Here is a 17,951-nt window from a genome sequence, read left to right as displayed (position 1 = left end):
TTAGGGGTTTAGTCTTGTTTGTACACTATTTTGGGGATGATGGCAACCACTAAGCTCTCTACCAGACTTAAAAAAATTTCCCCAAGGTTATGTATACAAGTATAGATAGGAACCAAACAAGTCTATGACAAATATACTTCGTCACTGTTTCCTTAGAATCAGCAGAACGATCTATGGAGATAATATGGGAATGGTCAGGTGTCTGGGGGTGAGTCATGAGAACAGACAATCTGTTCACTCTGCAGACCTTTATAAACCTTGTCCAGGGCTGGCAACGACCCTTTCAAAATTCCAACAACTCAAAGAAGAAGAGTTACCATCAGCCCACTATGCTTTATATCTGGATATGCATGTTCCTGGGGCTTGCAGGTAAAACCTAATCACATTACACCTCATATCATCTCTGTTGCAGCTTAAAACAGGAATTTTACTGTCTTGAAATGTAGGTATATCCAAAACATTTTTTTCTGTTTTGGATAGAATGCAGACGGATTAAAAACCTAATAGGTTTGTATTACTGTATGTGTGACTGCTAGGTAGATTCACCAACTTTATTTGTTCCAGGCACCATTTCCACCAAGATATTAAGTGTTGGGAAACCCAGCATTTTAAGGTTGTTACAAGAACAAAAGATAAGGGGATGTTTTCCAAAAAAGGACACCTGCTCAGGCAGAATTTGCCTCACTTGGGGAGAATTCCCCTCACTTTCTGTTGCATCGCTGAGACAGGAAGGGAAGGTGAATCTGCTTGTTGGGACACAGACATCTGGTTTTCCTGGTGCCTCCATGGCAGCATACCTGTGATAGAGCTCCGCCTCTACTCCGTCTTCAGGACTAGTGAATAGCATAAAAGAAAGACGCCCCCTATTCCCAGCATTCTTCTCAACACACGTTCTTCAGACACTACCGTATCGACCCTGGATCACTCACAACCGTTGAGTTTGGAAGAAGAGCAATTCAATCAGCAATGTCTTTTTCCAATTAAAAATTTACTTATTTGGCATTACCCACCCTTGTTATGCTAGTTATTTATCACAGGTATGCTGCCATGGAGGCACCAGGAAAATGGAAAATTGTATCATACTTACCGTAATTTTCCTTTCCTGGTGCCTATCCATGGCAGCATACGCTCCCTCCCTCGGTATTCTATATTACAGGAGAATGCTGGGAATAGGGGGCGTCTTTCTTTTATGCTATTCACTAGTCCTGAAGACGGAGAAGAGGCGGAGCTCTATCACAGGTATGCTGCCATGGATAGGCACCAGGAAAGAAAAATTACGGTAAGTATGATACAATTTTCCATTTTCATGCAAGAGGTTGGATGATGATGTCTACTGTGATACTGCATTCTCAAAAAAGCAGTCTCAGAGCAAAGTAAAGGGTGCATTTTAATCAGCAGCCTCCCTCTCCTTCCCTCCAGAAGCACATACTGACCTTTCTTTTACTCCCTCTTCATACCAAACAGCTGCTGGAAAAAAGAAGAGCTGCCCTGCACCTAGTCATTTCAAGGTGTAGGTGACCCAAGGTCAAGGCTGCTGTTAGAAATTATGGGGCCCCATACAGCCAACCTGGCAAGATATTATTTTCAATAAAAACACTTTTAAATAGTTTTTTTACATAAAAAAAAAAGCATTTATATATTTTTTTTAATGTTAAAAATGTTTACAATTATTTCATTTTGCATTTTTTTTATTTGTATTACAATATTTAATTATTATTTTTTTACAATTTGTTTTTTTTTTTACAGGACAGGGAAGGCTGCAGCGTTGCGGTAGGGGGGGGGGCACAGTGAAAGGGGGACACACAGAAAGTTGGGGGGGGGGGGTAAGAAGCAGGCAGAACAGGGAGAAGGATCAGTGTCAGAGAAGCAATTACAGGAATGATGTCCTGTGTCTGTCTCTCCCTGCAGCAGGTGAAAGCTGGCAGGAGGGGGAGAAACTGGCTTTCAGCTGCTGCAGAGAGCCACACAAGGCTTCCTTCAGTAATTGCCCCTCCGCCCAGGCGCACTAATTCCCCGTGCTGTTGGGGCCCCCATATGCCCGGGCCCCCTACAGGAGGACTGGTGGTCCCCCACTATCAGTGGCCTTGCCCAAGGTTATGGACTCTCCCGGTGAGACAGGTCCAGTGCTTGGTGATTTGCACAGCGCTGGCACACAGAGTCAGTATGCATGAGCATTCATATTCCAAGTACCAGGAAGTATTTTGTTTGCCCTTGTTGGCAGAACATAGCAGCGGGGGAGCAAAAAGAAGGTAAATACTTTTGGCAAATGGGAGTAAAGTTTAACATTTTGGGTCTCTGTTCCACTAAGTATTTGTAAATAAACTCTTTTTGATTCCTTTGCAGCTGCTGCTCCTCAGTATGACGACGATAAGATTATTAATGGCTACGAATGTGCCCGCCATTCCCAACCTTGGCAGGTTTACCTCAGCTACAATGGAGGACAATGGTGTGGTGGATCCCTAATTTCATCACAGTGGATCATATCTGCAGCTCATTGCTATCAGCCGTAAGTTTTGGGATTCTTCTTTGTAGATTGGTAGTAATTGGCAATACAGAATATAGATCAAGCCAGTGGCCTAGAGCTGAAATGGTCTGGGTCCCTGAATAGGATCAGAGAATCTTATGTCAGACATAAAAAGGGGATCTGTAACTGTCTGAATAATCAGTTGCTTTCCCTAAAAGCGTAGCTATGGGCAAAATGAAAAAAATGATATATTTGATGCAGTCTATTATTAACATTACCACTGCTGTAACACAGTTTTATTACCCATTGATCCTGCACAAAATTCCATTATTCTTCTTCTTTAACAGATCAAGCGAGCTAGAAAAAGTGGAAGCTAGATAAGTTTGAACAATCCATTTAGGACTGGCAGGGTTGCTTACAATGGCCGACTTTTATTCACATAGTTTACATTTTCAAATCATTAAAAAATAATGAATTCATTCAGATGTAGTGCTATGCCCACAGACCCAGCTGCCATTTTTTGTCTATGCTTTATTATATTGCCTGTATATTATGTATCACTAATGCCCCATACACACGTGCAGATTATCTGCAGACTTACCTTTTCTATGTAGTGCAAGGGCCTGCCGGATTGCATACAAATTGAAAGTGTTTAGGTTTGACCTCATATTATATGGTTTTGGTAAGTCTGCAGATAATCTGCACGTGTGTATGGGGCATAAGAGTAGAATAAATATCCTGCTCACCCAGCGCTCCAAAACTACTTTATACAATAAAAGGGCACATCCAGCTGTGCTCTGAAATTATTAGCTGGCACTATAAAATGTACAAGCATAAAAAACAGGTGCACTCTTTAAAAAGTCTTAAATATGAATAAAACTCCCCATGAGTCCACTAGCGGCGCTCAAAGTGCATATTATACATACACTGATAAAGTATGTGAATAAATACAATCATTAGTGAGTGAAACACTATTATTTCTAAATGTGATCCAGATGACAACTGTCCAAATGAAAGTCCATTGAAGTGCAGCACAACCACATGCAGGTAACAGGATTTAAGACCTCCAACTCACCACAGTGCACGCCCAAATGGAAATGCACTTACCGACAGTAGCTCAAATAAAAGCCTGTAGTATCAATCACTGCAAGGTCCTCAAAAACCAGAGTCAGTGTGGCATCCTCTCCAACAGACATATGGACTGCTTCACCACTCACAGGACGTACATGCAAAAATAAATGTCACAAGCACATAGCGTAACCCCGTTTTTATTTTCAAAGATAAAAGCATCACACAAAGCTCCTAGCAATTACACTCACATGCTTAAGTAATGTAACAAACGTTGTGACAAATAGTATTCAGAAGTTACCGCACTGTCGATCGTCCAACACCGTTCGTTGCAGACCGCCGGGTACCAAGGCGGATGACTTCCGGGTGTCATCCACCTTGTCTGAATACTATTTGTCACAACGTTTGTTACATTACTTAAGCATGTGAGTGTAATTCCTAGGAGCTTTGTGTGATGCTTTTATCTTTGAAAATAAAAACGGGGTTACGCTATGTGCTTGTGACATTTATTTTTGCATGTACGTCCTGTGAGTGGTGAAGCAGTCCATATGTCTGTTGGAGAGGATGCCACACTGACTCTGGTTTTTGAGGACCTTGCAGTGATTGATACTACAGGCTTTTATTTGAGTAAGTGCATTTCCATTTGGGCGTGCACTGTGGTGAGTTGGAGGTCATGAATCCTGTTACCTGCATGTGGTTGTGCTGCACTTCAATGGACTTTCATTTGGACAGTTGTCATCTGGATCACATTTAGAAATAATAGTGTTTCACTCACTCTAATGATTGTATTTATTCACATGCATTATCAGTGTATGTATAATATGCACTTTGAGCGCCGCTAGTGGACTCATGGGGAGTTTTATTCATATTTAAGACTTTTTAAAGAGTGCACCTGTTTTTTATGCCTGTATATTATATTTATGATGCTTGTCAGTGGTTGCAGTAGCCACAAAGTCATCCAATACTGAAAACAGGATAGAGTATAATGATAGGAAACAAGTTATTAGTATTATTATTATTATACAGGATTTATATAGCACCGACAGTTTACTCTTACGCTTTACAACTTGAGGTTAGACAGTGCAACTACAATACGCTTTACAGTAGGAATCAGAGGGCCCTGCTCCTTAGGAATTACAATCTAAGAGTTTATAAATAAATAAAGTTTTTATTTACTATCAAAAGAAGAATATTTAGTGGGTGGTGTTCAAAGGGGCATTTTTATAGCCAATGCATAGTGGCCTAGAGTACCATGGTTTTCGTGCTACCAGAAAAAATCTAAGGTAGCAATACACAGTCGCACACTCTACACCTTCTTATTTAATATCCAAAGTTCCGCAAAGTTATTGTTTAGCCATTAACTGTATTTATAGAAATCCTCTTCATTTTGTACATTATCTGTAGTCACCTTTAATGAATACATTTTAATATCTACAGCTCCTCTTTATTCTTATATCCAACTTATACAGGCCCAAAACCCTAATTGCTCACCTTGGGGAACACGATGTTACTAAACAAGAGGGAACGGAACAGCGTATCCAGGTGGAAAAGGTTATAAATCACCCCCTCTATGATGAAGAATCCTTCGATCATGATTTCATGCTGGTCAAACTAGCTAAGCCTGCCCAGTTCAATCAGTACGTCCAACCCATCACAATAGCCACTTCCTGTCCAACGGCAGGAAGTCAGTGCCTGGTGTCAGGCTGGGGAAACATGAAAATCATTGGAGGTAAGTTCATTTTCTGGGCTTTATAAATAATTGGTTTAAATATGATCGTTATTCAGTAAAAAGCATCAATTACAGTTAATGCAAGGACCTATTTTAATATCAGATCCGTATAACGTGCACGGCAGCAGACTGGGAGAGGAAGGGCGAGGCTATATTTCTGTACTGACTTCATGCACTGACTACAAACATACTGAAAGGAGGAAAAAGCAGAATGATGACTCCTCAGTGCAGTGCCGGGACAAGATCATCCAGCTCCCAGGGCAAAGATGCCAAACTGTGCCCCCCTTTCCCTTAGGGTTAGGGTCATGGTGTCCCCATCCCTGCAATCAACCATTGCCCCCAGGGCAGCCACCCCTCCTGCCCACCCCTTGACCTGGCCCTGCCTCCTCAGTGTGCTGCTGCTCCTTTACTGTCCATTCAGCAGGTTTGGATTATCTTAAAGAATATCTAAACCCAAAAACAAAGTAACATACAGTATTGCAGCTTACCAGTCCTCAGATGTGTTGCCTGCAATGATTTTCTTTTTTCAGTTTTTCTTTCCTTAATTTTTATCTGGCAATTTTGCTGTTAAAGCGGAGTTCCGGGCACAGATCTAATTTTTTGATGAACATACCCCCAGGACAGTCAGGGCTAGCACATACCACAATGGCTAGCCTCTGATCTGTCCCGGTTCGCACTTACCTGCAAGAAGAAATACTTACTTTGAAAATTTCTTCCACAGCGTTTCCATCTCTCTTGTGGGCAGCTGAAGCCGGCGCGGTCCTCTTCGGTGTCTTCTTCTGCGTCTTCTTCTCCCAGAATGCGCCGCACCGGCCCCTCTCGTCACTTCCGGTGCGGCGCCGCATTCCTAAACAGCTTCTGGGCATGCCCAGAAGCTGTTTAGCAGGGGAATGCGGCGTCGCCCGGAAGTGACGTGCGGGGCCGGTGCCGTCGCATTGATTCCTGGGAGCGATGACGTTCAGCTCCCAGGAATCATCGCGAGGCAGGAAGTTACGGGGTGAGCCTCGGCGCTGGAGGAGGAAATACCCTGAGGTGAGTATTTACGATCTTCGATTACAAGGTGAGTGTACAAAAAAAAAAAAATATAACTATCCAATTCCTTTTCAGGTTATGTGTAGCTAGCGGAGGGGCACAAAAAAAAAATACCGATTTTGTGCCCGGAACTCCGCTTTAGTACACATCTGTCCTAGGGTGAAACATTCACATACTATACTGCACCTAGAGAGGAGCAGCGTTGTCACCCTAGGCTGCACTTTGATTTGGACTACAAAGACCTGTTTGGGAGTATACAGAAGAAAGCTGAAAAAGCACCACATTTCTGATTAAATCTACAGGTATTGTTCTGCATTTGCAGAAAATGTCATTAGCCTGAAAGAAATGCAGCATCTAAGGACTGGTAAGCTGGTATTTATTGGATTTAGATATATATTAGCAAGGAAAATAATTCTATGTCGATGGGTAAATTCAAACAGCACACACAAAAATGCTTAAAGTTCCCAAACAATCCAAAAAGCATAAAGTATAAATCCGTTCCTATTGTAATAATGCATGCACATGAGCACTGATTGAATTTACTTACTGATTTATTACTGAACTTGTGGAGGGTTTGTCCAAACTAGAGCAGCTGCTGCTGCTTTGCTTCCAAAACTCTGCACCTCTTTCATGCATTATAGGAATATACTTTTTAAAATAACTAAGTGTAAAATAAGATCTTATATGCATTATGTCACAATGCTTGTTGCAGATTTTGCACTGGACTTGGAGGGAAGACAAGTATTTATAATTTGACTGACTTGAAACTGATATGTTGCCCCAAAGTCTATCCGTTACTTAACCCTTAATGTTCTGCAATGCCAGGCTTGGTAAGGAGAGGGAATCACCAAAGGGCACACCACAGCACAAAACTAAATTTTGCTCTAAAGCAAACCACCAAAACCACCTCAATCCACTATATAAAAAGTCTTACCCCTCATAACGAGGTCATTTAAAAAATTAATTATACAATAAAGACAGAAAAACGCAGGACCCAGTCTTGCAACAGGTGGACGTTACTGGCATTAGCATGAGACCAATTCAATTTTTTGTATAAAAGTATCAAAATATTTTATTTATACACATATTGATAAAACAGGATGTAAAACAGGACATTCAGAGATGCAACAAAGCAAATATTAAAAATCATTGACAAAGCATATGGATACAGAATGTGACTCTTATACAGCACCTCCCTAGATAATACATCCTGGGTTGCAATACCTAAAGAGGATATCTGTATATAGGGTCGCCTCTGCAGATCAACGTATTTTGCGTTAATGCATAGCTTCCTTGGGACAAATATAGGAGGAAATCATATTCTGCTAAACACAATAAACATAGATTAGATATATACATAAATGCAGTTGCATGATTTATTTAAATACAAGCACATGTTCAGTATATAATATGTCAGTAAGTTGACAATCCCCAGAGAGAACTTACAGCAAAATCAATTGGATCCGCTAAGGTCATCATATGCATGTGTTTTGGGTGGACACAGGGATCATAAGATTTTTTTTGATCTGCGTCCGCCCTTCCAATGCTCCTTACCACTAAGACCAGTTATCAGTGGAGGCGGTGACCACTTTTTGCATTATTGATAACTATATTGAGCCAGGCAACGCACTGACACCTTTGCCGCCATTGCGCGATGTGCTGGGTGTTCAGTGTGACCCTGTGCCTTTAAGGAGGGGTGGGCTCCCTCTAGTCACCTGTCCTCCATCTATCCCATTAAATGCATGGGCTCTCATTGTAGAGACTCTTTAAATTGTAGAGTTAGGGACTGCAGATCACAGGGTGCCTTGTCGGGGCCTGCAGCTTACGCATGTATTTGCAAATGTGTGCAACCAAACCCCTGTTTTTAACGCATAGTGTTAGACAGGTCAATTCGGATGGTCGCTGGGTGGTTGGTAAGTTGTGACTGGAAATCTCTTCGTTTTTCTGATCTGCGTCCGCCCTTCCAGTGCTCCTTACCACTAAGACCAGTTATAGGGGGAGGCGGTGACCACTTTTTGCATCATAAGATATCCCACCTACAGAGGTACCATTACCAAAATATATATATATATATTTTTTTTTTTTTATTTTGTAAAATGATGCTCCAAAGGAGCATAACAATACTGTGCATTATATGTCTTGTATTATATATCATTAGAGTGTATATTGCACATTGAATGTGTCTTTGCCCAACAGACATAGTCTTAATGTGTAACATAAAGGACAGTCCTTATGCAATAGCTCCAGGACATTAGACAGTTGGTCCAATGCTCTAAATCCTATTCAGGCAGTGGGGACATCCACCCCTCTGTCTCAGTGGGGCCCTATGATTGGTTCTTATAGGAATCCACCAACTAAAAAAAAAACAAAAACACATCAGAGCTGTATTAGTGGTTCATATATCATCCCTCATTTTTCAACCTAGGTCAAAAACAGCTGGAGCATCTTACCCATGTACTGCTGCTTCAAAACCAGACCTTCGCCTGCTTAGAAAAAGGGACAGAAAGCTTCTGGGGAACTCCTTATATGTCCCCATGGTGCCATGCGTCTACCTGAAACTACCGAGTTAGGAGGCCGCGTGCAATCCACCCATCGTGCATGCGCAAAATGGCACCCAGCGCGGCCTCACTCCTGTCTCCCTGGATAGGAGACCCCGACCAATCCTCTGACAAATAACACGAGGGAGGGTGGAGAAGGGACGAATGTAAGCACCCAAGGCGGAGCAATGGCCATAGCCCAGATGTAGTTCAGGAATGGGCGTATGAAACGCATATGCCTGCCCAAAAGACAGCGATCAACCACAGATACATCAATTTGTTGAAGCTCGAAAGCCACTCAGGGGTATTAAAATATGCCAACTACATCACCAAACATTTAATAGCAAATATTAACATACTTAATCTCAAATATAGAAAAACCACATAAATCCCAGCCACAGGATATATATATAAAAAAAAACAACAATATTGCTAATAATAAAAGAAAGATATGACCACGATTTCTAGATGCAGACTATACTGGTAAACATATGTGTAAATGGGAGAGGTGAGCCCTAACTCACCCAAGCATACAAAAAGAAGGGAAGAAAAAGAAAACAGAAAATCAAAGCAAAGACAAGCGAAAGAAGGACCACATATAAGACCTGGTGCAATAAATTATCTAACCTACAGATAAGGCTTAAAACTCATGGCCTCATTGAGGCCTGGTGCCATAGAGGCTTGTAGCATATAAATCCATCTTGCTTCCCGGTAATTGTACAATAGTCCTCCTCCCTTATTAATAACATTAGTTAAGGCAAACCCATGAATTTGAATAACGCACAACATTCATAATGCCCCTTAAGACAGCTACCATTAAAACTGATACCTCAACCATTCCCCGCCATGATTGATTGCATATGGATATATTTGTAACAACAAATATAACCTCATGAAATTATATGATTTTTTAACATAAATAAGCCCAAGTTGGAAAATGAGAACTGGAAGAATAGTTGGGCTTCGAAACAAAGTTTGAGATCCTCTGTCTTTGGTTTATTCTTCTGGTTCCTTGAAGCATTTTTTGTCCTTTTCACACTTTGGGGTTGATTTACTAAAACTTGGGAGTACAAAATCTGGTGCAGCTCTGCATGGTAGCCAATCAGCTTCTAACTTCAGCTTGTTCAATTAAGCTTTGACAATAAAACCCGGGAACTGTTTCTGGTTACAATGCAGAGCTGCACTAGATTTTGCATTCCATTTTTAGCAAATCATCTCCTTTCTCTGACATAGTTTTTGCTATGATTTTAGTAAAGGGGGAAGGGTTATACTGTATATTCTGTCAGATCTTTATTGCTGTCCTTACCTTATTGGCAAGAATATTTTCCCTATCTATGTTGTCACCAGGACAAGGGGGGTAAAACTTGTGGGGTAAATTTGGGGACACAAACCCCACAAGTTTGCCCGAGGTTGTAATCCTCCCTCACACTATGCAAAACTGAACAAAACTATTTTAGCTGGAACTCCACTTTAAATAAAATGCTTACTTATAGGAAAAATGGCTCTCATCATCTCCCAGAATAATGTAAATGGTTATGTAAAAGTGTTGTGTATAACATCACTCGTACCTTAAATTATACTGCATTATAGTTGATAACAATATATTATACATAAACTTCATCCATTTTTTTTTTTTTTTAGTGCAATATGCTACAAAATTACAGTGTCTTGATCTTCCTGTTTTGTCGGACTCCAGCTGTAAATCTTCTTATTCAAACGCAATCACTACAAATATGTTTTGTGCTGGTTTCCTAGAAGGTGGCAAAGACGCATGTGCAGTAAGTATTGAAGCTATATAGAATTATTAATATTCTTAATATGGTATGTTTAGGATAGTGAGCATATCCACAGCAGACCATATGACTGCTATAGGACCAATGGCAGAACTACTGCCATGTCTTTGGGGCCCAGGGCAGAGAGGGACCTGGTTAGGACCAGAAGGGGTAAGTTGAGTAACTTAAAGCAGAACTGCATCCATTAATTTAACTATTTCTCAAAACAATTATATTGAAGATATGCCGCGAATGATAACTGTCACAGTTGCTTAATGCTTTCAACTGAATTGCAAAGCCATAGCAACTGCAGATCAAACAGAAGCTAAGATGGCAGCTTCCTTGGCTGTAAAGAATAGGATAGTTTAGTCCAACTTTATTGTCCGTCTGCTGGTCACCGTTCTGTCACTTGAGCAGCTGTTAGTGTTGTGCTTTTAATCCCCTCCCTCTTCTCTGTCAATTTCCGAGGCAAGTGCAGGACTTGGAAAAGCAAAATAATCTCCTTCCAAGAGTGGTACACTATGTATCTGTGACCCACTCATTCCCAAGCTATATTGGTGGAGGTGTAATTTATACTGCATCTGCCACCAAGCTGGGGAAAGAGAGTAGAATTTGGGCCAGGAAAAAGGATGGGGGGATGGGTAGAGGTGGTTGCCTTGGCACAGCACTGTTAAGTATGGGTTGCATGCCTCCTGGCCCTTTCCATACCTCCAAAAGTACAGTACCACACAGGATTTGTTAGCTCACCTGTTTTCTGTTGTCATGTGTAAGCATAGAACCTGGCATAGGAAGTCTTAGGCTACTCAATTCCTCTGTAGCTCAGACTGATTATATCTTATAAAGAGCAAGGTAGAGGAAGTGAGTTGTGGAAGACTTCCTCTGCCAGCTTCTGTGAAGAAATGACAGTTATGCTCTGGTGAGCTGTCAGCTCCTGTGTAGGACCCATGCTGATGGAGATCTGAATAAGGTCAGGCAGCCCAGTGTACCTGGCAGAATGGGAGAACTTCCTAGAGTGCCCCCCACTTACTAATAGAGATCAGAATGGGGACATCTGAGCAGAAGTAAGTCATTTTTTAGTAAACCATGTTTAGGGGGCTTTGTAAGTACTCATTGTAATGTTTGTTTCCTTTGCCATAATGCCTTATTTCATATATCACAATGCACATTCCCCATTAAATACCTCCTCATTCCATTTGCAGTGCTGTGCATTCTCAATTCTGCAATTCCTCATTCAGTAAGCAACCCTGTACATATTTCACAGCGCCTCATGACATACTGTATACTCCCTGTGCTACTGAGCCCCATTTCATATGCAATGCTGTACATTTTCTATTCTGCACCCCCTTATTCTGTATACAATACTGTGCATTCCTTATTCCACAGTGCCTCACTGCAAATGTCATACTGTACATTCCCTATTCCACACCCCTTGTTCTGTATGTAATGCCATTTATTCCCTGTATCTATTCACATTTGCCATGCTGGACATTTCTAATACCACAATCCTCATTCCATATGCAAATCTGTACGCTCCTTATTCCGCCCTGCTGTATATTCCCTATTTCAGAATATATTGTTCCATATTATACAGTATTTCATCCTGTATGTCTTGTTGTATGTTCCCTAATATGCAATGTCTCATTGTGTATACCATGCTGTACGTTCCCTTTCCCCACTGCTCATTCCATATACTATGCTGTATGATCCCTTTTTGCCACTGACTCAAAAAAAAAAAAAAAAAGGGAGGAAGCTACAACAGGATGGGGGTGTATAGATAGGGAGATAGAGGGTGCACTGTGCAGAAAATATCCACCATCTCTTAAGTATCAAATGAGGAACAAAATGGGCAGGGGCAGAGTTGTTGGTGAAGGGATCAGAAGGTCCCAAAATAGATAGATGATGTTAGGTATGAAAGGTTAGCAGATGGATCGATCAGACTCAAATTATTGAACTTGGTGCCCATGCCCTTAAGGGAATGTATTAAATTCTCTATGAGCCTGATATCCTCAACTCGAGCAAAGCGGAGGTGAGGGGGATTTCCACAGAGCCAGGATGCAGGAGTTGGTCACGTTAACTAAGTATCTTATTAATGATTTATTGCAGGTCTTTAGAGAGAATGTATTATGGTACAGTAGGAAGAATAGCAGAGTTTTTGGGGAGGTACAGTTTTGAATATCGGAACAATGGTGTAAACTTGTGTCCAGAAATGCTGAAGCATTAGGCAAGAAAAGTGTAACTTTAAGGTTTTTCTCCCATAAGTCAAGGAAAAGCAGCAAAGTCTGAGAACGCCCTGTAAGAGTTAATTTATGGTTGTAAGAGAGAGAATGTCTCGCTGGTCTGGTGGATCGGCATTCCTGTTCAAACTTATTCCATGGGTGTGCAAAAAAAAGGTGGCCACGTGCAAGTATTAGAGGTAATGAGCTATATGAAGGGAGCTATAGGTGACCTAAAGAAGATATAAAGAAGAACCTGTTGGTTCATGCAACAGGGATTAGAGGAGATGGGAGTGGTAAATTCCAATTTAAATAAAAGACAGGTCGGAGTGATGGTCAGTTGTTTACGCAAGGCTGGAGTTGGCAGGACCAGGCTCCATGGGAGCATATTTTGTGGAATGTGGACCTCTTCCCATTCAATTGGTACCCACTATGTTTTATGTTATAATATCAAAAAACATTGTACAAAAAGCAACTACACCACTATAATTTTGGAAGCTTATACTGTATGTGGTATTAACTGATGCTGAGGATTAATGTCTTTCTATCTAACCATCTTTACTTCCTTAAATAATCAGTTTGGATTTGACAGGTTTGCCTACTTGACGTGTGTTAGAGGTCTTTTGGACCCAAGAAAACAGTCTTAATGCCTATTGACACACCAGCTCTGTCCCTGCCATGACTATATCTTGTCATGCTACAATAAAACTACAAGATTTAGTACCTAAGCGTAGTGCTTACCCCTGAAGAGGCCACTGGAAACAGAAAGGTTCTCTCTAGATAGCACAGAAGCCACCAGTCACCCAAGTGCACCGACAATTCAAATCAGTCCGGGGGGTGGGGGGTGTCTTTTTAGGAATTAGTGCTCAAAACTTTAACAGGAGAGGGGTTTAGGGCACAGCATACTCCAAAACGATCAGTGACAACAGAAAAAGAACAGGATTCTCTCTAGGCTCCCAATAGTAGCTTTTCAGGAGGTAGCTGGGGATGTGGGTATGTCTGTATGGCATAATGGCAATTATTAGCAACTGGCTCCCTTTTGCATCTATGCAACTCTCAGTCCCGGGGGCGTATTATGAAATCAGTGTGCAGGATCAAAAGCGGACCCTATGAACTGAGGGTAAATAAATATGAGGTGCCAAAAAAGTGGGTGTGGTTTAAATTACGCTAAATATTGGGCATGACCTAAAGGGGATGTGGTTGAATAGGGTCTGAGATGACTTACATGACTTGCGTGCAAAATGTGTTAATAGTAAATTGGGAATGTACAGTGGAGAGTGTACGGCAGAGGGTAGTATGTGCAGGAGAAGAGTGCGGAGTGTACAGCAGTGCATAGTATGTGCAGGAGAGGAGTGCGCAGTGTATAGCAGCAGATGGTATGTGCAGAAGAGGGGTATTTAGTGTATGGTGGTGGGTGGTATGTGCGGGAGAGGGGTATGGCGTGTATGACGGTGAGGGGTATGGCGTGTATGACGGTGAGGGGTATGTGCAGGGGAGGAGTGTGTGGTGTATGGCAGCGGGTGGTATGTGCAAGAGAGGGGTATGGAGTGTATAGTGGTGGGTGGTATGTGTGGAAGAGGGATATGGAGTGTATGGCGGCGAAGGATATATGCAGGGAAGGAGTGTGTGGTGTATGGCAGTGGGTGATATGAGCAAGAGAGAGGTATGGAGTGTATGGCGGTGGGTTGTATGTGCAGGAGAGGGGTACAGAGTGTATGGCAGTGACTGATATGTGCAGGAGAGGGGTACGGAGTGTATGGCGGTGGGTAGTATGTATAGGAGAGGGGTACGGAGTGAATGGCGGTGGGTGGTATGTGCAGGAGAGAATTGCAGATGGGTTGAGCATATGGTGTGAACAAGCCCGAATTCACTGCTCCAGCACAGTAGAGACCACTGGCATGCACTAAGAAACTGAAGCTAGTTTCAGACACACAGCGCCAGAACTGGCCTCTCACCCCCCTGAAGACATTGCTCTCACCCCCTTCATGACCCTTCCTACCATCTCAACCCCCTTCCTGAAGTCGCTGCACACAAATCTCTCCTAAAAACTTGCAAAACCCTGCCAACTTACCACAATGCACACATCCTGCAGAATGCACTCTGCTGGTACCACTCCCGGCAGGATCTTCAATCTCAGCCAATGAGCTCCAAGTCTCCCATCCACTCCCAACTCAGCACTTATCAGCAGCAGCTCCGCCTCCTCTCCTGTAAGATTTCTGTGGGTAGCACGGGAGCACACTGAATGGGAGCGCTGGAAAGAGCTGGGAGGGAAGGAGGATAATCCATGCCAGTGGGCAGCGGTGTCTGTACAAACCTGACAGGAGCGGCTTTGTCTCATCCATGGTCACCCTGTGGGTAAGAACTTAGTGAACCCCACCCCTCCCCCTCGGGGCCCATGTGCACCGCACACATTGCACCCATGGATGATATGCCAATGCTCAGTCCCCAAAGAGATTCTTGCTCACAGTGTCCTTGGAACTGTCTGACACCCAATCTCTACAGGTAGATCCTTAAAGAGGGAGCCAAAAACAAAATTTTCCTTGCAGCCTAGCTGGTAGGAGCTCTACACCAGCATTATATTTAAAATATGGAATTATACAGTAGGAAATAATAAAAAAAAGGTTGTTTAATGAATCAAATATATCAGCATCTATATCTTTTTTAACTAGGTTTTGAAGTACTGTGGAGAATATTTACTTGTAGAAGCTGGACGGTGGTTTGACCCACACAAGTGAACACAAAACTAAATTATTAGTAATACTTTAAGTACTTTCCTGCACTGATCTACCTCTTGTTTTTACAGGCGGATTCTGGTGGACCACTGGTCTGCAATGGAAAGCTGTATGGAGTGGTCTCCTGGGGTCGACACTGTGCACTGCGTAACTCTCCTGGGGTCTACACCAGGGTCTGCAACTATTTTGATTGGATTAAGAACATTATAGAGAAAAACTGAAGCCAATTTTACACCGAAACAAACGTATAATAAAGCATAGTGCCTGTTCCCAGAATCTCTGAGTTTCTGTGTCGCTCTATACTGCTTGTGGTTTTTAGGACTCTCATGCACAAAACTAAACACAATAAGTATATAGAAAAAAAACTGCTTCCTGGAGTGTGCCAACATCCTAATAGACAAGAAAAAGGAGAAGGTGATCTCATGTAGAGACGCCTATGAGTTTAGGTGGACTTTAAAGGCACAATATGAGAAACATACACAGAAATGGCTTTGGTAAAACTTGAATTTGTTTAAACAAATAGTAAAAACAATTAATGTTAAAAAAGTGGGCCTTAGTGCTAAAGCCGACCAATGCTTTGCCAGCAAATCCCACTTTTTTAACATTGATCGTTTTTGCTAATTATTTAAATTAAAATTTTACCGAAGCCATTTCTGTGTATGTGTCACATGTTGTACCTTTAAAGTCTTAGGGGTCTCTACACGGGATCACCTTCTCCTTTTTCCTAAACACAATAAGTCTTTAAGCCACCAAGGTTTTTTTTTTACACAAGGAGATTGTTATATTTTTACTAAGCCATATAGGTGTTGTGGTGATACAACTAAAGTCTGTGAACCTGTACATACACGTGTTGTTCAGAAAGATATAAATACAACATGAAGGTACCCACCTAATGCCTAGATACATGTGTGCTTTCACTTATGTTTATTGAGACTTTGTTGGTTATTAACTGACCTTAGGAGGTATTTCATAGGCTTCACAGCGTATAAATAAGCTTCAAGACATACAACACTTGCGCTACTTTAGGGTGATAAAGGAAGTGAAGTAGTGCTGCGCTGTGTGGCTATGATAGTAAATATGAATGAATGAAAGGAGTATAACATAAATCTTCAATGATGTAAAAATATAAAACTATGTGATGTAATAAAACACAAACAATAACTATTGACATGAAAAATAGTTGCAAAATAAGGAAATAGGAAACATATAGTAGTGAATCTTCAGTGTGATCAAGCCAGTGACTACAATACATTTTGTATTGAAGTCGCTGGAATAATCGCACTAAAGATTCAAATCACTATTATACGTTTCCTAGTCACTGGTTCATTTATTTCTTGGTTTTTGTTCACGTTCTTAACTGTAGACCACATGATATATTTTTTTTTTTTAACAAGCAACTTTTATTGAGTCAAGCACCGTACAATAAAAGCAATAATGAGTATAAGGGCACAACAGGTATGCATGGTTGAAGATACATAGTCCACAAGGGAAAAAATTATAACCCAAACAGTGTCAAGTAAAAACATGAGGAACAAACGAGTGGGTACGGAGGGTGGCACCAGCAATATGTACAAAATAAATACGAAAAGCATGTAGGCAACAAAACAAAAATCAGCAAACTCGGCAATGGAGGGGAGCCTCAAGGTGTAGACGTAGTCTAGGCCTCCAGCCACCAACCCAGATCTTGTGATACCGTGTCCGGCAACCTCTATTAATATAGATAACCTTCTTATAAGGGAGAGTGGCATTGATGTCAGCCATCCAAGCAGCCAAGGTAGGAGGGGAAGACTGGATCCATATGCTGGCAATCAACTTCCTGGCAGTAAACAGGGACTCATGAAGGAACCTAATCATGTATTTGTCCAAGTCCTCATCAGGGAAAATCCCCAAGAGGCACATCTTTGGGTCCAGGGTGACCAGGGAACCCATATAATCATGGAGAAACCAGACCACCTGTGCCCAGTAACCCTGTATTGGGGGTCAGTGCCATAGGAGGTGGCCAAAGGTACCAGGGGACAGGAGGCATCTAGGACAAACAGAGGATTTAGTCGGGTCAATCCTGGCCATACGCACAGGAGTGAGGTATGTTCTGTGCGTAATATACACCTGGGTCAGCCTATCAGAGAGCTTCGGGGACACCTGGGTACAAGGCTCTAGGGCATCACTCCAGTCATCCTCATCCAGCCCCCCTACATCCTCCTCCCATGCATTCCTGAGACCATAAGCAAGAGCGGTCACTGATGTTTCATGTCAAAGTGTGGAAATGAGTCCCCAGTGGTCCTGCCCCCCGATCACCTCCAAGAAGTCCAACAAGGACAGCTGGAGTGGATGACAAGCGAACTGTGCGCGAAGTGCGTGTCTAACCTGAAAGTAGTGGAATAGCATAGAATCAGGGAGATGGTAC

The 17,951-nt window shown here is 42.0% G+C and overlaps 1 protein-coding gene across 1 annotated transcript; it reads left to right on the top strand.

The window, feature by feature from the left end:
• The first annotated feature begins 274 nt into the window (after positions 1–274).
• LOC309568554 (trypsin-like) lies at positions 275–15,815 on the top strand. Its single transcript, XM_082274255.1, has 5 exons — positions 275–369; positions 2,344–2,506; positions 5,002–5,261; positions 10,472–10,608; positions 15,619–15,815. Exons 1-5 carry the CDS (start codon positions 330–332, stop codon positions 15,766–15,768), a joined length of 750 nt encoding a protein of 249 aa, XP_082130381.1. The 5' UTR covers positions 275–329; the 3' UTR covers positions 15,769–15,815.
• The last annotated feature ends 2,136 nt before the right edge of the window (positions 15,816–17,951 follow it).

The sequence above is a fragment of the Pelophylax lessonae genome (genome assembly GCF_965119305.1).
Source record: "Pelophylax lessonae genome assembly, chromosome: 12".
NCBI lineage: Eukaryota > Metazoa > Chordata > Amphibia > Anura > Ranidae > Pelophylax > Pelophylax lessonae.
This window is presented reverse-complemented; position numbering and strand designations above follow the sequence as displayed.